This window comes from Dermacentor andersoni, chromosome 1 (assembly GCF_023375885.2).
Source record: "Dermacentor andersoni chromosome 1, qqDerAnde1_hic_scaffold, whole genome shotgun sequence".
Taxonomy (NCBI): domain Eukaryota; kingdom Metazoa; phylum Arthropoda; class Arachnida; order Ixodida; family Ixodidae; genus Dermacentor; species Dermacentor andersoni.
This window is the reverse complement of record NC_092814.1, coordinates 172,888,448-172,911,879: the sequence shown is the minus strand read 5'-3', so window position 1 is coordinate 172,911,879 and position 23,432 is coordinate 172,888,448. Positions and strand designations below refer to the sequence as shown.

Here is a 23,432-nt window from a genome sequence, read left to right as displayed (position 1 = left end):
AAAAGAGCTGCTGCGATCAGAATCGCACATGATGCATAGTTCAGAATGGTATGTTCCGCCTCATCCAATGAGTGCTGCCATGTTTGTTGGCACAAAGCTTTTGCACCAAGTTTGGGTCAATTCGTTATTTCGTATTTTGGTGAAATAGTGGCGCCAACGCAAACACAAAACCGTATTTGTGTTTCATGCATGTTCAGTGGCACTGCCGCCATTTTTTTTTTGCGGCCGCAAAACCTTTGCGGCCCCTATTACATGGCATGACATGAGTATATTGCAAATCATGCTCAGTGCAGGCTTGCAAACTCGTTAGGTCTTGCGGTGAGCCTTTGCCCACAAGCCATGACTGTCACACTGTGTTGCATCCTAGGTTAATAAACACGCTTTTATTGACGATCTGTCTGTGGTGCCTTCCCTATGCCGTATCGACAAACACGGCCATAGTGCCCTTTGTGCAACGCGCTGTGGACAAGCGTTGTGTCCTTTCCTGACTGCGCTTGCAGGGTAAGCCTCGCACACACCGATCTCCACAACATATTGACTATATCAGTTAATATTGTTACGGACATCAGTTCTTGAGCAGTTGCATGATGTCCCTACTGCAGGCCACCTCGACGTTTTGCGTACTTACAACCTCGTATGGCGCTGCTTCTACTGGTCAGGCCTGTACATGCCTGTACTGCTCTGTGCGCCGCTACGTTGCAGCTTGTGCGCCCTGTCAGCAGCGCAAAAAACCTGCTGTGCTGCCCTCTGGACACCTTCACCCCACCGATGTGCTCTCAGAACCATTCTTTCGCGTCGGTCTCAATCTTCTCAGCCCTTTTCAGACGTCGAAATCTGGCAATAAGTGGGTCGTTGTCGTGACTGATTACGCGACCTGGTACGCGATAACACAAGCTGTGCAACTGAGGTGGCAGATTTCCTTTTACATGACATCATCATCTCGGTGCACCCCGGCAGCTCTTCATTGATTGCGGCCACACTTTGTCCCAAGTAGTTGAAGACCTACTTCGCTCCAGCTCTTCAGAGCACAAGCTTTTCACCGCTTACCACCCGCAGACAAACGAACTGACGGAGTGGCTTAATCGCACGTTGACAGAAATGCTGTCTATGCACGTTTCTGACAACCACAGTGATTGGGACAGCATGTTATCCTGCATGACCTTCACCTATAATTCGTCCAGTCACAAGACTGCTGGCTTGTCACCCTTTTACCTTCTGTTTGCAAAAAGTTGTTGCTGCTGTGCCAAATCGGCTTTTTTCTGCACCAGGAGCTGTGCCGAAAGGTGAAATGGCTGTTCCACCACTCTATGTCGCCTCCGCCTCTTGCTTTCAATTCTGGCTACAGCGTGAGACTAACAGCACACATATATGCATGTTTCCTTTCACTTGCCCACAAGAGAACTTTTTCGTTGCATGTAATACTCAAGAAAACCTTTCTTCAAACAGAATTTCACCAAATATACATAGGTCGCAACAGAACTTTACAGCATATACACAAGCAAAAATGATGTGGAAATGCTATAAAAGGTAAATTAACCCCCCCCCCCCCCCCCCCCCCCCCCCCCGTGGTAATAATAATATGTACAATTTGTTTCTTTTATAGTGCATAATAATCACCTACATCCGTTGCAGTAGAAGACATGCACAAATCACAATTTAAAAATCAATTATTTGCTGTATTAACGCTTCCTTGTGTCTGATTAAAAATTTGTCAAAGTAGTATTGATGTATCCACACTTACCAATATCTGGCATTATGCCATGACTTTCAAAGCCCCAAAAGTGGTCACCAGTCCTCCCAAATCCAGTTTGGACCTAGAGAGGAGCAGAGCAATACAATATGCCTCATTAGAATGAGAAAAACCTGCCGTGGTGGCTTAGCGGCTATGGTATTGCACTACTAAGCACGAGGGCGCGGGATCAAATCCCAGCTGTGGTGGCTGTATTTTGATGGGGGCGAAATGCAAAACGCACATGTCTCGTGCATTGGGGGCTTGTTAAAGATCCACTGGTGGTTAAAATTATTCCGGAGTCCCCGACTACAGCGTGCCTCATAATCATATTGTGGTTTTCGCACGTAAAACCCCAGAATTCAATTCAATTCAGAATGAGAAAATTAGAATAATCAGGTTAAGCGATGGCACTACCTTAACGTTGGCACCTTTGCTTGATTTCTTGCATGACCTGAAAGCCTTAATACATGCTCACTGAGCATGCCTTTGAAGGTGGAGTTTGCAAACATTGGCTTTAGAGGCTATAGTCATTTAGTTGTGGGAAATGACAAATTTATAAAGTGCATAAATTAAACTACCCTTGCTTTTGGAGGTTGCTTTATCTGGATTCATTTAATGGCAGAAGAACTTGCAAAGGACGTTGCAGAATCAGAAGGGTGGAAGCTAAATTGAGATGCAAGCAAGATGACAAGGCTTTTCAGGCATGTTTCAGATGCGCTTGAGTGTGCAACTGCTTGCAAAGTGTCTTGCCAAAATACAACTGTTGCACACTGGTGAAATCAGGTAAACATGATTTGCATATATTACTGTTTGTGTGGACTCATTTGGCATTAAGAGAGCCTGGTGTGTGTACCATAGCTAATGCATTATTCATTCAGCCCCTATGCTAGCATGCAGACTTTGTTTAGACAAAGCTACAATCTTACACCACTAGCCTATTTCTGTGTTCTGTCCCCAATGTTTATGAAATGCTGTTTGCAAGTTCAAGGAATTTAGGAATGAAATTCACAACATAACTACATAATAAGGTACTCTATTTATTGAAGCAACAATGAAAGAAACTAACAAGCACCAAAGCCCATAGACTTCATTAATCAAGCCCTCCATATAGTATGACAAAAGCTTCAGAACTTTCTCGGGTAGGTACACCGGCAAACATGCTTCATGCCAATGACTTCTGTTGGCTACTTTGATAGTTACTTCACTCAAACAAGCTTCCACAGTTTCTTAAAAATATGCAATACAAATTATGAAAAATAATTAAAAATAAAACATTGCCAGCACTGCTATACACATCACAGTATGATGCAGTGGGTTCAAAGTGCCTCTAAGAGAAGAGGTGCAAACAAAACATAACAACAGCCATTGACTGATTGTACTGTTACAAAAGGCTGTTAAAAATTTGGTGATTCCATCAACTCAATGTTGCATTTTTGTTCTTTCACAAGAGTAATTGTGTATGATAAATTGATAAATTGAATACTGATAAAAATAGATAATGCAAAATGAAATATAAATTGAATATTTTGCAAATAATTTGAAATAGTTAATGAACACAATGCAAGTGCAGCCATGAGGATTCTATTATTATTTGTTTTGAATACATATACACAGTTAACAGGAAAGGGAAAGCGAGGAGCAGGCTGGCAACTGCCACCGGAAGGGGCACAACGCCTGCCTACTCTTCAGAAGGGAGGTGACAGCAACACAGAAATGGAAGATAGGAAGGAGGGGAGGAAAGAGGAAAGGAAGAGCAACAGGACAAATCTAAAGACTAAAGTAGACCACAGCACAGATCACACACAGTAGGGCCGGTCACTGAAGGTCACGCTACTATAGAATGTTGAATGTTCACATGAGGATTCTATCTCAGAATTAATCCAGTCTAACACTATCAAGACCTTACAGTCCAGAAGGAAATATTTACACCTGAAGTTTTTATACTTACTGTTCAATCGTAGACTCGTCCTGAACCCTGCCTCCAATATAACTCCATTAACAACCCGAAAAAACCATCATACTCATCCTTTGGCCTTAACTCTGTACATTGCAAGAACTAACCTGTTCAAGTTTTCCTTGTTTCCCTGAACAATTGCAGAATGAAATGAGCTTCCACATGCAACTGTTCACTGTTTAGAAACCTTAGAATCTGCTATATAGTTCTGTCTCAATTTTTTTTTCCACTTTTCCTGCAATACAATGACGGCACATAAGTATCTGAATATTATGCATTACTTCCGCTTTTAGAACTGTTGTTGTACTCCAAACTGTTGTATTATTGCTTATAATATTTAACTATTATTGTACATGCATTATTGTATTATATTCTGTATTTCTTGCCTCTCCTGCTTGGCCATATTTCATGCATGCACTGATAAGTAAACAAACAAACAAAACTTTTAGACAGTTTCCAGATACACTGGCATACAGATAAAATATTTATTCAATATCAAATATGAATTGAATATTTAAAAATAATTTTGGACACTTTATGAAATACATTGGCTTTACAACTCTGGTTCACTGATTTGAAATTTTTCTGGGATATAATATGCCTATTTGTTCACAATTTGCCTGTCAATCATCCTATGTTCATGTCTGTTTGAAAATTATTTGAAAAAAATATAATATTGTGGATAGCCATTGTTCACGTTAAGAACTAAATAAAATAACAGCTACTGCATTTTCCGGACTAAAAGTCATGTGTTTTTTTTCTAAAATTTTTATTCATACATCTTATACAATGGTGCCACTTTCATATCCATAAAAGCATTAACACTGACATTACCAATATGGGCGTTTCTTTTTCCCGAGCACACCACGCCACATAAGCAATGCCAGCGACGTGCCTCGAACGTCTGTAAATGTTAGTCAGAGGTTGACAATCATGACTCAGCAATGTTACTGGCCAAAGTAGGTAAACTTTTTGACTGCGTTGGAGGACCAGGCCTTCGATGGCTTTGAGTGAAGTGGCTTTGTGGCTCGCAAAAATTTTGTGTACGAAAATGTAGTGTCCTGAAATAGTTAAGTGCGGCATTTTGCGATAAATGTACAAGCATGCATAATCGCGCTTCATTGTGCCGACAGAGTTAAAATTGGTGCGTCTCATGCACCAGTGTGACCTAGAGTTACTGTATATGCTACCAAAGGTGTATGCTACCTTTGGTAGCATATACAGTAACTCTAGTGTGACCTATACCAAAATTTTCTTTTTTTTCTTCAAAACCCCCAAAAGTGGGAGGTGCAATTTATACAAAGGTGTGACTTATAGTTTGGGAAATACAGTATATACTTTAAGGACCAAATCAAATAGCAGGACATTCAATTTGCTGTTCAAATTTTTTTATTATTTGCACACTACATACTTCTTTTATGATACTAGGCTATTCGTTTAAAGACTAGCACCTGTTAACTACAAACATTAGCTTGTGTTTTATAATATCAAGCCTTAATAAGAATGCAAAGCCTCAATAATTAAGGCAAGCAAGAAACCTAAGCTGAAATTTGTTTTCTATAAAACTAGCTAGAAAATAGTAAAAGCCTACTGCAGTGTGGCAAGACCTTACATGTTCTTCACTGACATAGGCTATAAGCACATACTACCCATGTTGAGTGCAGTGGCATGCATAAGGACAACTATAATAGCTTACGTGGCCATCAGGCAAATATGCTCACCTCATCAGCAACAAAAAGGCCGCCTTTATTTTTGATTAAATTGTAGGCTTTCTTAAGATAGCCTCTTGGATACTGCACAGAGCCGCCGACACCCTGGTGAGACAGAGAAAGCAAAGAAAGTGAGCGACAAAACTGAGGAACTGAGGTATTTCACTGAATATTTTGTTGGTAAACGAAGTAGTTTGAGAATTAGCAGTGGTTAGATGTGTTATATTGCTCACATGTTTCCATGCAGTAGCATTCTACATGTCGTCGCAGGTCTACTGCAGGAGGGGTATGTCGTCAAGTTTCCCTAGTGAGTGTGACACTGAGAAAAGGAAAGAGGAGAGACAGTGGAATATCCCCAGAGGAGAGGAGTGCTGTGACTGGGTGGAGTGAGTGCTAATGACACCACCTGAATCACCAAGAGAAATAGAAAGGGTAAGCATGAGACTGGAGAGGGCATTCCATAGTAAACAGAGAGTAGTATAGGAGGAAGGTAGCGCTGGCACTGCTGCCGAAAAACATAGCCATAAAGCCTAGGTGGATAGACAGCAGTGCAGTGCACTGTGAAGATACCCGAGCATTGCACAGCGTGGTTTAAAAGCGGTTAGGGTGGTGAAGCACTGATGCAAACAGGATGCTACAAATGAAGAGTGTGCCTTATTTTGGTTTCAAAATGCAGAGGCTAAGCAACAGTGTCAGCAGCAAGAAGAACATAAGGAGAGCACCATGAAGGTAAAGTGCGAGCCAAACCCATTCATACTAGTGGATACAGCTCACTCAAGCATAACATAAGGAGGCCCCCAATTTTTCTGTTCTATGACAAAAACACATAAACTGCAACAAATGTATTTGTTTAGAGCTATACTAAACATCAAAACTAACTTTAATTCTTAGCTGTTAGAAGACATGTATTTAGAGATGGCTACCTTAACAAAACAAAAGAATGTTGAAAAAATGTTGCCATAACTCTGCAGCACTCAGTGACTGGAGAATATGTATCAGTGGACCTAATGCCACAGATAAATATGTGTGACATGTGAGAAAGTGTTATGGGTTCAACATTTTGCAGAACCTTTTGCAGCTGCAACATCATTATCTAACCAGAAGAAATAGTTCTGCATGCTAAGTGAAGCAGCTTCTATTTCTTGCGAATTGTGTAAAGAGACACTACAGAGGTCTTTAGGTGACTTTGCTCACTTACACTAAGGCACAAAAAAAAGGGGGGTGGGGGAGTGGAATGTGTGCTGCAATTGTAAGGTGCAAAGCAACAGACAATCACTAACAGAAGGGAAACATGGCACAATATTTGTCTGTTTCTGATTGTATGTTCTTCATTAGTTCATGAGTATGCCACCATTGCATATTTTGTTCAATGGCATGAAATTTGATAACAGAAAAACACTAATATCATCATTTACTGCTTGGTAAATATTAACTGTACAGAATGGCATAACAATGTTTTGTTGGGAATGTTGGGTGAAAGCAACTATTGTCCCAGCTAAGCTTGCTGACATAGTGCATTACAAAGGTAAGTAAACAAATTATTCCCACTCTGGCAGCAAAATTAATTATAATAGTTTTTCAGGGGCAGCCCCTTATGATTTTTCTACATAGTCATTCATGTCTTCAAAACACTTTTCCCCATCAATAAACAAGCTTTTGCACTCTCTCCTTTAAAGATGTTTTCCACAAATGCACAAATACACAAAAGTCTACAAATGTATCATTGCGTACCTCTTCATCGGACAAGAATCTTCATCCTCCTAGAGCTTCCTTTAAGGGACCACCCAAACAGGTGTGGTTATGAAAATGTTAGCACCAGATATACCTTCAAGCCAAACAAATAGAATAACTGTGCACTATTCTTCTTTGATGCAGATAACAATTAGGGCAGCATTAATTTCTTGCTTCACACTTACTGGAGATACAGTGATCCCATAGGCAGTGACAAGACAATATGATGAAAAAAAAAATTTTTAGAGAACAAGAGTGTGAATCGTTTTTGACTCACCCTCATATTCACAAAGCTGCACCTTCAGTAGTGCAGTTTACACTTACCAGCACCAAAACTCTTCAGCTAAGCAGGTAAATGATGGTTATATAACAGTGAGCTGCATATAGTAAGCAGTGTTTCTGAAGTTCCAGCTACAGTCACTTGAAAGCCATGCAAAAACTATATGCACCCAGGGCATTTGTAATGCTAATGTGTAAGATAACAATGCAGCCCGAGCCGCTTACAACTCGCATTATACAATCCACTTTATTAAACTTCATTATGCCAACTCCCTGTTTAGTACAAATAAAGATAGTCAAATTTCATTAAACTACCCTGGCTTCATCCAGTGGTGCTGTATATAAAACAGTCATATGCAAAAAAATATTAACACTGTTATTGGCATGTACTGCTATCATCAGCTCAACAAACAAAACTTAGTGAAAAGGTCAGAAAATACCTGTATGCTCTCAGTAAAAAATGCTGCCACCCTCTTCTTGGAGACACACTGCTGTAGTACTTCACTGAGCTGGTTAGCATAGTGAGAGGCAGCTTCACATTCTGTGCCACATGAACAGGTGCGGTCTGCCTGGACTGGGGAGTCGCGACACTTGGAGCCACCCCAAATACCTCGATATGGATCAGGATTCATTGCCTAAAAGAAACAATGTTACACTCTGAACCTAACACAATTTTGTAAAAAAAAAAAATGAAATAAACTTTTTGCACTATGCAATCATTTCTTTTTTTTTTTCAGATTACATATATCTATTTGGTTTTCAAGTTATTACTAGCTGTACTCATCAGTGATTTTTCAGGTGACATTTCAGTGACTCATATGGCTTACATAAGCAGCTTAACTTTTGCTATGACACAAATAACCATTATTCATAAATGTAGCTGTATCCATGAACATGTGGCCAATTACAAGGAGGTCATGAGAATTACAATAATACCTCTTCAAAGCTCAATGCTCCTCATGTTAGCAGTGCACGCAGTTACAGCTGTCACTCAGTATTTTGAGAAAATTCATGAACTGTACTATACATATATGACATGCAAAATATGCAACACTTCAGATTTGCACACTCTAGTCTTGTAACGATGCACTGGTGTACTATGATGCTGGAATGAAATGCAAACAGGAGAAACTATAAGGCACATTTCCCCTTACACATTCACCTGTTTGAATGTCACTGGCGGAGCTTTCTCATGAATGCTTGGTTTCAGACAAGAGTATATTTGGTACCAAATTGTACCACAGTGACACATTGTAATTTCAAGCAATTATGTGTCAGAGGTGTCCTTATTTCTCTCTCCCTTTTCACATTTCATTCGACTAAGGTCTGTCTGTACATACTGTCACAAGCGGACATAATTGGATACCTGCATATAAATTAGACATGATTGCACCTACACCTCAACCATTTCTTTGTCTTATTTTTTAGTAATAGTGCTCATCAAGGTAACCAGTTTCACCTCGCTCTTGTATAGTCGGTCCTGTTCCATATTAGTGAAGTTGCACTTGCAGCAATATAAGTTAAAGGGACACTAAAGGAAATAGTAAGTCCAGCTAGATTAACTAATTAGGCTTCTGCAGTAACGAATTCATGATTCACAGCGAGAAGAGAGCTTTTGTAAGCAAGAAAATTACTAAAATGAAAAATTGGAGTGGTGCCTGTTGTGGACTATGGTACCTCTCGCACAACGTCAGCACTAGCTGATTCACAAAGAGCGGCATAGAGGGAGGTCATGTGGAGAATACGTCAACTCGTCCGTTTTGGCACAGGCAGTTCAAATTGAGCAGCAGCAGCAGCGGGACCTTCGTCAGCAATCTTCTACACAAGAAAGTGATATATTAACGCACAGAAACGATTATTTCTAGACAAATAATCTACCAATCTAGCTCGACTGAATATTTTCCTTTTGTGTACCCTTAACACCCTCCCACACACATAAATTACAACACTTATTTACGTATTGTGCACTCACATGAAATACGCCAAAGCTGGATGGTATGTGATGCTTGAAGTTGCCAACAGCACACAAGCTGGCACAGTATGGGCTCATGCCGTGGTAAGCATTTCTGTACCGACAAAATAACATTGTCATTGTTACTAGTCAGCTCCAGAGGCCTTCATACTGGTGCCTTGTAAGTGAAGAAATACATCTGTAAACAAATATTCAGCTGATCCTTCTGGACATTATAATTCAAACCTACCAATACAAACTAGCTGTATCTTTGCCCATAGCATGTGTAAAAATTATTAAATATACAGCATAAACATAGAAGAATGTTTGAGTACACATTTTTACTAACTTTAAATGCAAGTTTGTAAGGCCAACTTCAAACATTCAAAGCTGAGAAAACATGTTGCACAGAGGCTTCTTTTCAATGTAAATGTACACCACAGTTTGTTGTTTTCCATGTCCAAGTCATGTACAATGTATAAGCTCAAACAATAAATAAATAAATAAAAAACGGCTGCATTGTAAGCTTGAAATAATGGTATAGCATCAAATGTGTGTAACACTAAGTAATATTATTGGCTAAATTATTTATTTATTCAATTTTATTAATGGAATATCATACTAAAATTTATGACAACTAATGAGCTTTAGATAAATGTCCACTGGGGAAAAGCTGCAACCTGGGATAGTTGGCAAATACAACAACTGTGATTCACAACTGTGTTCGCAACTGTGATTAAGCACCATGAAATGAAATATGGAGACAGAGGAGATGTAAACATGTGAAGACAGGAACATTGTTTTCCTTGTTTCATTTCTTGGCACTTTGGTCATATGTGTGAAGATCCAAAGGGATGTTTATGGCTCTTGTGACTCTACAGGAGAAAATTTAAAGATGAGATTCTATCCCACAGCTACTGCCAGTTTGCTCTGCTAAAATAAAGAATGGTTAATTCACATGACACAAGGAATAAGTGTGTTAGGTGCATATGTCCTTGGAGGAAGGTCAATATTACCACACTAAGTAATAAAACAGGCTACATGATTCTAAGCTGCTTTACTTATTTCTGTGTAAATCGCTCAGCAGGTTGTCAAATGTGCATGGATTGTCTCACACAAAGACTCCCTTTACTACATCCTGGCTGTGAATTTGCTTGAATTGTGTCAAGAGGCTGGAGAAACAAATGAGCCCACCCAAAATGTATGCTCAAGTTGCATAAAAAATGAAGATGGTCACTGCAGCATCTTAAAAGATTTGAGAATGAAAAGCATGAGATAAAAAACAACCAAAGGGGGAGATAAATGAAATAAAATTTGAAAAACACAAGTCTCACAACTGAATGCATATATTATGTTTCCTCAGTGCAGTGACTGTGCAGCCAGAAATAAAAATGTGACATTTTCAATTTCATGCAAAGAGCTTAAAATTTGGTAACAGTACCACCTCAGAGCAATAATGTCATATGCTCCTGTGTAAAGCCGTGCCATCATTATAGCCAGATCGTTGGCCTCCGAGCCGCTGTTAGTGAAGTAGCACACCTACACAAAAGAGAATGAAATGCACCGAATGGAATGTATAAATAGCAAAGCCTCATGCAGTCCAACCACATATTTTCTACTATAATCAATGAACGAGCACAAACTATGTAAAGTAACAGAGCTCTGTAATACAATGCTTGTAATAAATGCTAAGAGCTTTCAAGGAAGGAATGTAAAGGCAAAATAATAATTAAATCATCTTTTTATGAGGTCACACAACATAAAATTTATAGGTCAAGCTCTGACGTTAAATTCTTGGGAGCTTTCATGGCTGCGTAGGTGACCAATTGGTCGCATGGCTAAAAAAAAAGTTCAAGACAACTGTTATTTTCTTTTTTTAACTAAAGCTGTGAAAGCCCCATCACTTTTTATTAAAATCTGACATTCCAGAGCTGGAATAGCTCTGAAAAGTCATGTTTCAGGAAGTTTTTGTTCGTTTTCTCAGTTTTAATAGCTGTTCCCAGCGAGGTAGACTTCTGCTGAATGTTTATCTTTAAATTTAGACTCATTACAATGTGGTAATAGTTAAATAATCTATAGATTGTAATGAAGTAATACACACACCCAACACTTCTCATTTGCCACCTTGTTTTAGTTGTGATACAGCAGCTTGCTGGTTGTGTTTGCAGCAGCCTTACTTCATTATGATACACAAATAGGCTCAGCCTTTTGCACTATACAGCAACAAAGATGAAATGCATTTGAAGCCAATGACTCAAGAAAACAACTCTGACTCGGTAACTGTTAATCACTACATGATATGATGCTTTAGGAGTGTGGACTGTCAAAGTGGAGACATACAATAGAACCCTTTATCGATGTTTTTTTCCATAGCAGCTATACATGAACGTAGCAAAAACTTCATTTCATAAGATGAAGCTACAAACATAGCTGCGAAAATATGAAATGAACCAATATGTTATTTCTAATAATTGCTGTTAAACAACAAACTTTGCATATAAACAATGAATTTTATTCAGTGAAAGCTAGCACACACAATGTGCTAGTATCATCTCACTTTCAGGTCACCAGGCATCTTTGCAGCGAGTTTTTCAGCAAACTCGTGCACTGAGGGGTAAAGATACAAATTAGATGTATGCCAGAGCTGCTTCAGTTGGTTCTCAGCAGCTGCAACTACTTTCCTGCAAGTACAAAGAACAGTAAAATTACCTCCAAAGCAAAACTGAGGGGGAAATCAAAACCAAAAATAAGGCAGCATACATAGTTGCAGCAATTTTGGAATTATCTATACAGACACAAAATGAAAACAAAAGCTGCACATAGAGGCTACTATTGGAAATTGATTTTTTTTTCAACCAGATGTGGTCATCTTCTCAGATCTTCCCCTTCTTCTCGTTCATTACATTACAAGGCTCTCAAATCCAGCAACATTGATACCTTCAGGTAGCATGTGTGGGTTTATTGACCAGTTTCCATCACCCAAATAGATCACATACTCGCGACGCCTGCGGCAGAAAGGATGTTCCACATCTGCCGCCAAGGTTTGCGAGTAGTGGTGCTGGATAACACTCCCAGGGTTAGTTCTAATAGCAAAACATAAATACCCCAGAAAGGGGACGGGAAAACGGCGACGCGGTAGCTCAACTTGTAGAGCATCGCACTCGTTATGCGAAAACACAGGTTCATATCCCACCTGCGGCCAGTTGTTTATTCATCCACTTTGATTTCCATTAATTTATCATTTCTTTAATTCAATCAGTAAGTAGAAGTAATTTCCCCTATGTTTTCCTTGGTGTCTTTGTTTGTTGGTTTCTTATGATTGTGTATATATATATATATATTACTACACACGTATGTGCCTGCCACACACATCAAAAGGCCTCATGTTCTGAATGGTGCAGCTTCCATGCACTGAAGTCTTTTAAGAATTCAATGATACTTACTAATGAAATAATTATCTGTTCTGTTCTATAGTATTACATGCTTTAACACATTCACTGCAACATGGGTCACTGCTACGTCACAGCAGTTATTCCCTCTGTGTGGCTGTAAAATGGAAAGTCTTCCCTGTGGTGCATAAACAATAGCTTTGCGAAAAATCAACACTAATAAAAATTGTTTGTTGCATATGATTGCAAGCATGGTGGTACCATTGCTTAGGAGCTCAAAAAGAATGCATAAGTGCATGACTCAAATGTGGGTCACAATCAAGCACCTGGGGAACATGATGTGTGACCCACTAGTGGGTATACATAATGATGCACCTCAAAAAGCCTCAAAAAGTGCTGCCATAGTAAACAGCTGTGTTGAGACTCTACATGTGCATAACCAAGCATGAATAAATAAAGTAATGTCACACTGAACTTCTGTGAATTTGACATCAGTTAACTTGACCATGTTTGCAAATACATTATACTTTTCTATGGCAGAAAAGCTCTTTATTTAAAACTTAATATGTGAAACATTGAATAATTCAAATTAGTATTAACAGCTGATGATTAGATTATGAATCCTACTGGTCATGGTGAAGCTACCCAAAGGGATAATTCCTGTTCATGTTGCAGGGCACACATTACTTTCGCTTGAGGCAACCCTCTTAAAAGCTGCTAAAGCTTTTAGTCCTGTACTCTTCCTATTCCAAGGGAAATAAAGTTGATTGATTGATTGATTGATTGATTGATTGATTGATTGATTGATTGATTGATTGATTGATTGATTGATTGATTGATTGATTGATTGATTGATTGATTGATTGATTGATTGATTGATTGATTGATTGATTGATTGATTGCATGTGCAGAGAAGCTAAAGGCATTGGGATTATGGTATGTACACAAGGACTTTGGAAGACAATGCTGAGAAAGAATGGCCTTCAGAAATGTGGCAATGGCACATAGGTGTGGAAGTACAGGAAAATGAAAGCAAGAGTTGAATGTACATGCAAGCCGATGAATGTGTAGTGTGAGCGCATTTCTACACACAGTATCATGTGAATAGCAAACCCTTCCAAGCTCTTGGCAATGTTTGCACAGTTTAAGCACACTGAACTGGACTTTTGGAAGTGAAGTGTAAACTGTACTTACTCTGGCAGAATGGCTCTTTTGATACAAAGATGATTCTGACCACAGTTTACAGGCACTGGCATTTCAAGATAGTAGCACTGTACCCACTTCAGAGCACAAATGTTGGTCATAATCACATTTCAGACTCATTGTTTAATTAAAACATCAGATAATTCAAAGTAATTTTGCATGCCCTGTTGACATCAAATTAGGAGAAGTTAAAAGTATGACATTGCAAATATTTTAAAATAAAGAGCATAGGGCAGTTTGTATTATATGACAAACACAAGAACCTGAAATAACATGCGCATAACATGTGAAAAAGTGCATTTGAGAATTATAACTGCTGAGGCCAGAAGGCTTTTCCAAAACGGAAGAAGTCATGTTGCTTGTTTCACTCACGGGTGGCAGTGACCAACGCTGACTGTAACAATGCCAGCAAACATGTCAAGGTAGCGTTTCCCCTTGTGATCCCAGAGCCACTGCATGTGGCCCTGTGTGAACAGCAAGGGTTCCTTGTACCAGAGGTTGCTGTTCAGACTTGGATTCAAGTGGTGCTTTCGCAGGGCCACAATTTCTGCCCATGGTTTTCCCTGAAGAAAGGTAGGTAACAAGTGCAAGAAACCAGAAACAGCATTGTAACACAAAAGAGAAAGCTTCAGATAATAGGGAAGTTGATAGAATGAAAGCACTATTCTACTGAGCATAACAAAATGTGTTCCAAAAGTAAGTGGCACTTCAAAGCAAGAAAAGAAATTTCATGACATTTAGACATCTTGTGCTGAAGTAATTTCCTTTAGTGGTTTGACTGAGCAAGATTGGTGCCTTGTTTTTGCCATATATTTGATTCCCTACTCTGTCCATGTCTTATGACATTGTTTTCCCCTCATCTTTGAAGTTTTGTTCATTTCTTCATACTGCAAAGCTTTAGGATAACTGCAAGATTCAATGGTACGAATTAGCACCATACTCAGCACTCCAGTGAGCATCTGTGCCTTATCTGACTGATGTTCTCTGTAACCAGCATGAATTATTAGACACTCGACAATAGAATATGCTAGGTAGTGTGTTATTACATAACACCTCTGAAGCCATAAATATACTCTCTGCATGGCCAAAGTGCTGACGAACAAAAAAAGTTAGTGAAGCACTATTTTGAATGCAATTCTTATGCTGTGTTCAATGTACAATCAAACTCACTTATAAAATGATCCCATTTAATATTCACACACTGTTTGTACAAACAACAACAGAGAGACCATCACAATTGCATGAGCTAAATGTCACTGTCTCAAGTGTAGCTATACTCCTGATTTTGAAGTTCTTATTCTTGGCAAAAATAATCTAATGCTTTTCATTGTTTGCCAACTTTTGAAACTATGGTAGACTTTGATAGGCACCCTGTGTGAAAATGTCTAAAAGTGGCAATTATTAGTGCTATAATGAGGGCACCGCTCTTATATATGTGCTTTTGATATACCAAGGAAGCTTAGTGACTGCAAGTGCCTTCCAAAACAGATGTGTTTGGTGAAAATAAAGAAATAGATAATATTATGTTTATGAATTTCTCATTTTGTTGCATTAGCAATTATATGGACAATCCAGGTGAATGTTCACCGTCGTCGTCACTGTTGCCGTGAGGTTCCACATATATTTACGGATATGTCTGCTATATGTTTATGCATGTCATATATGCAAGGTAGATGCTATACTGTTCAACCACCAAAGTTGCTCAGACCAGGTCTTACGTTCTTGACTCAAATTATTCCTCAGAATTTTTTCAGAATGGCTACCCGCAAACAAATGTCATGAAACATAACATTCACATCACGTGGCTTTTATCTTAAATATTCTCAGACTATTAAACAATAAAAGTGCAAAACAATATCAGTGATCAAACCTGAAAATGATGTAATTTAACTGGTGCGGCTCTTTATAGGCAGCGTAGTGGCACCTGTGCAATTCCATTACAGGCCCTACACGACGTGTTAAAACTTTTAAGGGTTCCAGAAATTTTGCTGCACCCTCATGTGTCATGGCTACATCAGTTGGGCCCCCATACAGTAAGAACACTGAGAAGTTCAAGCACAATGCTAAACCTTGCTATCGCTGTCAGTTCTTGGCCCTTCAGGTGAAACTGGCAATTTTCTTCTTTTTTTTTTTCCGAAACCAAATCTACAGCAAAAAGAACATTTCCATTTCTTAAAGATCACTTTCACGGGGAGTTAAGTTATTCTGTTAGTAAATCTTTGAAGAGCATGACTTCATGATATGTGCTCCTTCATGCGCAGCATGCTTAGCAGGGGACAAGCAAGGTGCAGTCTCTCAAACACTGATACTGCTGCAGCTTTTCTGCTTTTCTTGATGCAACAAACTAAATGAAAATTTCATAAGCAATACTTATTTAGCTATCCTGTGCGAGTACACTCTTCAGAGTATGCTAAGTGTCTGTGAATCACAGCATTACACCCACTGGCAAATGCGGAAAGTGAAATGTGCCTTCTAGCTTGTTTTCCTGTACTTGCATTTCATTCTGGCATGATGGTACCACTGCAATACACAGAATTGAACACAGGCAATAGGAAAAAAGTGAACAGGCGAGCTCATCGAGCCAACAGAAACACATTTGCTCATTTACTACTCACTAACCTGGTAGGGCTTTGGCTTCACATCACATGGTGGGATTTCCGGAATAGATGTTGTCATTTGCCGTGTGGCTTTAATAACTGCAACAAAATATATGCCCTTTATAAAGTCATAATAAGCCTACCACACAATGCAATGATGTATAGTTAACATTGTAAAAGCTTAAAAGCATCCACTGCAATTGCTTTCATATTAAGACTACAGGATTAAATGTCATGTTATCAGTACAGGAGTCTTCATAGCACAATGCCACAAAATATAGTTATAGTTGCCATTAAATTCAGCTTATTCTATAACTCTGTTAACAAAGATAATAAAATATATGCTGAGACTACCGGCTTAGCTTCCCATGCAGCCTTGCCTCTAATGCTCCATACAACAAACTCCACAGCCTTTCAACACTTCTTACAATCTAATGTCATTACTGAACTGTCAAGTCAGGAAATATGTATTCAACATGTGCAGCCACCTCTTGTAATTTGGAGCACTGAACAGGCTTCAGATATTTCACTACAAACTGTTCACATTAACAGATTCACCAAATGTTATGAAGGTTTACTTCTTTATAAACAAAAATACAATACAGATACCAGCCATTCTTCTTTTTAACTAATATTTTTAAAACATTCTTGCAGCAGTACAATTCTGCCACTGCAATTCATGAACAAAAACTTTTAGGGTGCATGCTACAACAGTAGAATTGAGGGAAGCCCAGTGCTCAAGGTATGTCCATTTAGCAGAAACCCTCAGCCTGGCACCAGTCATGTCAGCATACATTGAGCATGAAGAGCAAGAAGAGTAAAAAAAAAGTGTGGAGTCCTGATAAGCGGAAGCTGATGGCGTTTTGAAACAAGAACACCAACGTGACTTTTGGTACTGACGTAATGTGCCCCATATCTTCTAGTGAAGTACACATCTAGGAGGAGGACACTCATGGGGAGGGTTGCGAAGGCGAGAGAAACTGCTCGCTCGTCTTCAAGCTCAGATTTGTTTAAGGACACTTTAAGAAGTGAAACTGTACATCTTCTATGGTCTCTTTTTTTTTCTTTTCTAAACAAAGCTTTCTTTGTGTTTCTGTGTGCCTGTTGGTTGATCTCTTGCCGAGTAAAGTGGGCCAATCTTGAACACCGTGTAATAGTAAACTGGACTGGTCCCGGAGATGGTGTAATCAAAAGTGGGCCCATTCAAAGACTGTGTGTAATCAAATGTGGTGACTTGGTGGGCTGACCCTTACATCAGTGCATGATCTTTGTCCTCCCAAGGGCTTTAATGTGGTTAGTAACGTGCACCAATCCTGCAGGCATTGCAATCCCCATAATGCTATCACATATTAAGTGGTATTCACATGGGGGACTTCTCCCGAGGATAACGTAGATGTAGATCCTAAGGATATACTGGCACGTACCCACTATGGGGGATTGGATTGGCCAGATGGATAATGCAGGACCATTTATAACATCATTTCCGGTAAGCCTCCTCTACCTCCCCGGCTAACGACAAGGTCACGTGCCACCGCCAAGCAGATGCACGTGCAAAGGCTGGGTGCTTCTCCATCCCCGCAGGCAGCTCCGAGGGGCCATGCTACCTTATGAAAACATGACAAAAATGTCCTGTAGTGGTCATGTGGTGTGCACTCCGTGCCATGGGGAGGTGGATTTCTCCCTCATGTGAATACGGCTTTATAGTCGCTCAGCTGTAGCATGACAACCTAGCTTCTCTGCCTCTTCCCCTAGCTTTGACGTCAGTGTCTCACTGAATGTACATAGCGAGAAATCTTCCACAGAGGTGTGGCGCAGAGAAGGAATGCACACAAAAAACATCTACAGGACAAAAGAGATTTGCAAAGGACGTCTCAAAACAGACTTAGTGAGAGGCCTCTATAGTCATGTAGCGAAGGCGATTGATTGATCACAGTCTTCATCAGGGTTGTTGAAGCATTAAACATGCGTAGCTATGTTTCACACTTCCCTGTACATGCACCTTTGCTCACAATGCTTCCTACAACACTCATAAAATGTCACACTTGACTGCAAGTCATCAGTGCATTCATGTTGCATGTCATGAGCCCATATGTGAACTAGTGTTTGCATAGCAGAATTAAGGTGCAAACAATTGCGTAAGTTGGAAATAAAATATAATGGGAAACATCATATATCTTTTTGCATAATATTTAATTGAAATGATTCAAGAAAGCTTTGTTTAATGTAGCTTCCAACAAATGTGTTGGATATGCTGTAATTCTTTTAAAATACCTCTATGAACTAAATGTTACAATAGTATAAAAACAAACAAAGGTTAGGAAAGATTGGCATAACTTTCATTAGCTAACCCAACATAGACTGCAAATGGCTGCCAGCATCACTAACTTCTTTCACTTCATCGCTGGTGTATGACTGCCTTGTACACCATGGCAGGGCTGATGTGAAGTCCTTAAAAACATGGCACACACCCACAAGAAAGATTGGCCACAGAGCCAGAAATGAAGTAATTTTTCAAATTGATGCCAAAACTTGCCAGAAACACATACACAAACATACAAATCAAAACAAAGAAAAAGAAGTGGGAAAGAATTGCAAGAAAATGAGAAAACATCGAATATTAAAAGAACATGCAAAAAAAAAAGGTGACGCCACGCTTGCAGCAGAGATGGTAAGCATATATGAATTTGTGGAGTGCAGCACAATATGTCCTATTGCTATAGCCAAACTGAACAGCTCGAAATAATAAATTGCAAACATACATTAAAAACACAAGGTGGTGAAGGAGTTAAAAATTTTTTCTGCAACTGAAGGTAAAGTAACGGCTTTAAAGAAGGAAATGACAAACTGGTTCTTCTTCATTAAAAGGAAGTAAAGGTTGGAGATCGAGAAGCAAGACTGGCAAAGGTCAAAATTTAGAGATGGAATTCTACAGCAGACTGGTCAATGTCACCGCACAATGGTGCAAAAAGCATTGATACCACATTCTGTGGAAAGTATAAATGCTGCAAGACAACCGAATATAGGAGGACGGACAATTGAGAGCACTTAAATAGGGCACTTAAATACCGAAATGAGAATCTGCCAGAAGAGAAAAAGACAGAGAAACATGTACAATTTCAAGCAGAGGTGAGGCCTTAGAATTGATGCGCTCATTCATAAAGATATTTCTGCTTCTGAAGGTGCATAGCGTGGCAAGAACTGTACTGTAACCAACAGCAAAGGAGGCAAGCATCTTCTGCTAGACGCTAGAGGTGTTTCGGGGTATGTATGTGATTGGCACCAAATGAAGCAAATACAGAGACGTAATAAGCAAGAGCAAGGTTTCAGTTCAATAAAGATATTGGTTATGTTGGAAATAAATTTGCCTACGTATTCCAGAGCAGTTTTTCTATCCCAACTGGAGCGCACTAGCTCAGGTCGACCTCTCTGTCTTTCCTGTCAATAAATTCTACTCTATATTCTATGCCAGGCAGCAACTTGAGGGCACCATACCATGCCAAAGAAGCATAGTATCTAACAGGCCCTAAGCCTCCTCTACCTCCCCGGCGAAAGACAGGGTCATGTGCCACAAAGAAAAGCAATCAATGCAAACCATAGCAGTGCATGAGCAGCTTTTTTTTATGCCACACTTGAAGTTAGAAATAAGGTCCGTGGAAAAAAAACTAACATATAAAGGGCTAACATATGTGAAGTGCTAACATCGTTGCTTTTGTTTGGGATTTACCTGTTAAATACGTCTAAACACACGAGCGGCAAATAATGATGAAAACTATTTAGGTTCCTGCCTTCGCAGGTGAAAGCCGTACTTTCGAAAATATGCCACATATATCTGTAACGATTATTTTCCTTCGGTTTTTTGAGCCGCGGTTGACCACAGCAATAACAGCTGCGTGCGAGCCAATCACGAAGGGGAAAGAACGGAAAAAGTCGTCTCAGAATTTAGCACTGTGGGCATTCGGTGCGCGCAAATTGCGCACGCGCGTAGTGTCCGTACACTTGTAACAAGCGCGATATGATTTAGCAACGCGGTACAAGTTTCAGACATTTTATAAGAAAAAATAGCAGACATACCCCACTCAGGTCTAACCGCACGAAGCACGAAATGTTTTAGGTGCATTTTTCTTGCGGGCGCTCGTTTTACACAACTGTCGGTGGGCCTGTTGGAAGCAAGTTTTCGAAATGGCAGAAAACCAACGGTTTCTCCGCGCATCCACCCCCTTTCACACACGTGTTCTGTTACAACATCGACTGCGCTGTCACACGTAAGTACTCACACACACAAAAGCAGATATATACACGCATTTATATTTTTCCTTAACGGAACGAGTGGAATATGATTTCAGTGGTATCAGTGTGCAGTTGGCTCACTAGATAAGTGCGGCAATGAGGAAGGCCGCACATTAAATATTAGCGCGACGTCGAGCTCAGGCCACCCAGGCTTTGCTACCAGCGGTAAGCTACGTAATCCGCGTCGGAAAAATAAAATAAAAAGGAACAAAAAGAAAAAAAATAGCTGAGCTTTTTACTGAATGCGCGGCGGCAGCACTCGAGAACTGATGTCAAGCGATGAAGCATTGACACCAAGCCACGCAGTGCAACTTTTGTGAAGTGCTCGAAATTTATTGCTTTCGTTTCTTTGCCACGCATAACTTGCCGTGCCTTGCAAAGCTGTCACGCTGCTTAAAATGTGTATGTGGAACAAGGAGGAAGTCCTTCCTCCACGATCTGGAAACTCGTGCAACACCCATGTAACAAAGCCTTCTCGTACACTGTAGCCATAGAGTTTCCCACCATAACTTATAGTAAGAAACTCTATATGACTGTAGCCATACGCAACGCCTGGAGGCGTTGCCATACCAGGCCCCGCACACTCTCAAGTTCAACAAATGGCCACAGAGGGCGAAAAATCAATCGAGGCGCGTTTCAGCGTAAGCGCGCAAGTGGAGCTACTGTAATTTGGTCGAATACTTTAATTTGTGCTTTCTCTGCTAGGGGCGCTGAACATGCTTAATTTTTTTAATTTACACAAACCATTGACATGAACAATCGAGGTGTCTAAGGATGCTTTTTTACCTCAGGCAAATAGGCAGTTGATTTTTTAAAAATTTGATTGTTGAAGCTGCTTTTTAGACCATAGCGTCAAGGTTTTTGTGCTCGCTTAACCACCGACAGCCGACAGCCTATTGGTATCGATGTGTTTCCTGGCCGTTGGCGTTCGAATACTACGGCGGTAAAACATTTTCGAAAGCATGCTGGTTTCGTCTGCGAGTCATTACATAGACTTGCTGTAAAAAGGTCTACTCTTGGCAGCGTTTACATGAATACGGCGGAGGTTGAGGGAGTACGCTTGAAGGTACGTTTTTATGCCGTTGATCTCCATAACACCGCAACTACGCAAACCGATGTCACAGAACACCCGATGCATCATTGTGTGTTCTCCGTCATCGCTTGTTTGCTGTATTCCTACTAATTCTTCATTTCTTCAAGTGTTGTATCCTCCTTTTGTCCTTGCTCTCTTGTGCTTCACTTACAGTATGTCGTTCCGTCAGCTGTAATGCGCATTTGCAAAACCAATACGTTTGATAAGACGCAGTGGTTATCATAATTTCACTACACGTGTATTAAGCTGGCACATATGGTTCAGATACAGATACCTGTATGCGAACTTGCACGACGTTGATGCGGAGATTAGGATAATTATGATACCCGTAAGGAAGAGGCAGCTGACGGCCGTATAAGCTGTTGCGTTCTTTCCGCCAAACTACCCGGCCTGGTAGTGCTGTAAAGATGCTGTATAAAAGTGACACGCGGTGACAGGGAAATTATTATACTTAGCAGCCGACCGTACGTTTTGTAGCTTAGGTCTTCTTTCTTGTGCTTTTGTGCTACCCTTATTAATGAGCCATTTCTTGACTATGTTCTTGACTATGTAACCGCGCTTGTGTGGATGCGTAGACGTGTGCTTTTTGTTGTACTTGTAAAGTGCAAATAAAATATTTTCAGGCTTACTCAATCTTTGGTGTCGTGTGCGTTTATTCCAGTCGAGGCCATCGTGCCACCTGGAAACCGCATTCTGTCAGTAGCCCTACACGAAATGCAACAGCTGGAGCGCGGCGGCACAATTTAACTCAGGGTAACGGCGGCGTACTAAACAAAAAACCGCTCGGGATGCCCTTAAAGGTCAGTTCAGAGTGTGCCTTAACTCGATATGACTCAGCGCTACATGTATTCTGCTGCGCCTCGATCGTGCTCCCGCCAGTTTGGCTGCTGTGTGGCAAACGTAGCGCCTACATAAATATGTAGGCGCTCTACGTTTTACACAGCAACTAAACTGGCGGGAGCACGATCGAGGCGCAGCAGCCAAAACCCAGTAAAGCCACAGAACACCTGGTAAAGCGTGTGCAAAACCCCGTTTCCGGATGGATGGATGGATGTTATGAGCGTCCCCTTTGGAACGGGGCGGTGGCTTGCGCCACCAAGCTCTTACTACTATGCTGCCTAATATCCTACCTATGTTCACCAATTAAAAAAAAAAAAAAAAAAAAAAAAAAAAACCACTATGAACTACCACGTCCAAATTTTCTGATACCCTATTGCGAACTGTGCTTTTGTACGTCTCCGTCTTTTGTCGTTTCCCTACTTTCTAATAAAATATGTTCCGTCGTTTCCCTAGCTTTACCGCAGCAAGCACATGTTTCTTCTTCATTCTTATATCTCGCTTTATAGGTGCGTGTTCTAAGGCATCCCGATCTCGCTTCGAAAAGTAATGAGCTTCCCTTTGAGTTATCATAAATGGTTTCTTTCCTAATTTCGTTTTTTCCCCTTAAGTAGTTACTCATGGCAGGTTTCTTTTCCATTGCCGCCACCCATGAGATTAATTCAGCCTC

General features: G+C 40.2%; 1 protein-coding gene across 6 annotated transcripts in view; it reads right to left on the bottom strand.

The window, feature by feature from the left end:
• The window catches only part of LOC126547302 (alanine--glyoxylate aminotransferase 2, mitochondrial), a 62,488-nt gene extending 39,646 nt beyond the window's left edge, over positions 1 to 22,842 (bottom strand). The window contains exons 1-10 of one of the 6 annotated variants that reach the window (XM_055062773.2): positions 22,555 to 22,842; positions 20,617 to 20,702; positions 16,568 to 16,644; positions 14,321 to 14,511; positions 11,914 to 12,037; positions 10,801 to 10,895; positions 9,378 to 9,471; positions 7,846 to 8,040; positions 5,408 to 5,500; positions 1,742 to 1,814 (exon numbers count right to left, since the gene is read on the bottom strand). In XM_055062773.2, coding sequence (XP_054918748.1) covers positions 1,742 to 1,814; positions 5,408 to 5,500; positions 7,846 to 8,040; positions 9,378 to 9,471; positions 10,801 to 10,895; positions 11,914 to 12,037; positions 14,321 to 14,511; positions 16,568 to 16,644; positions 20,617 to 20,662 — 988 coding nt within the window. In that variant the 5' untranslated portion in view covers positions 20,663 to 20,702; positions 22,555 to 22,842. The other 5 variants (XM_055062774.2, XM_055062772.2, XM_055062771.2 and 2 more) reach the window with 5 other exon arrangements.
• Between the last annotated feature and the right edge of the window lie 590 nt (positions 22,843 to 23,432).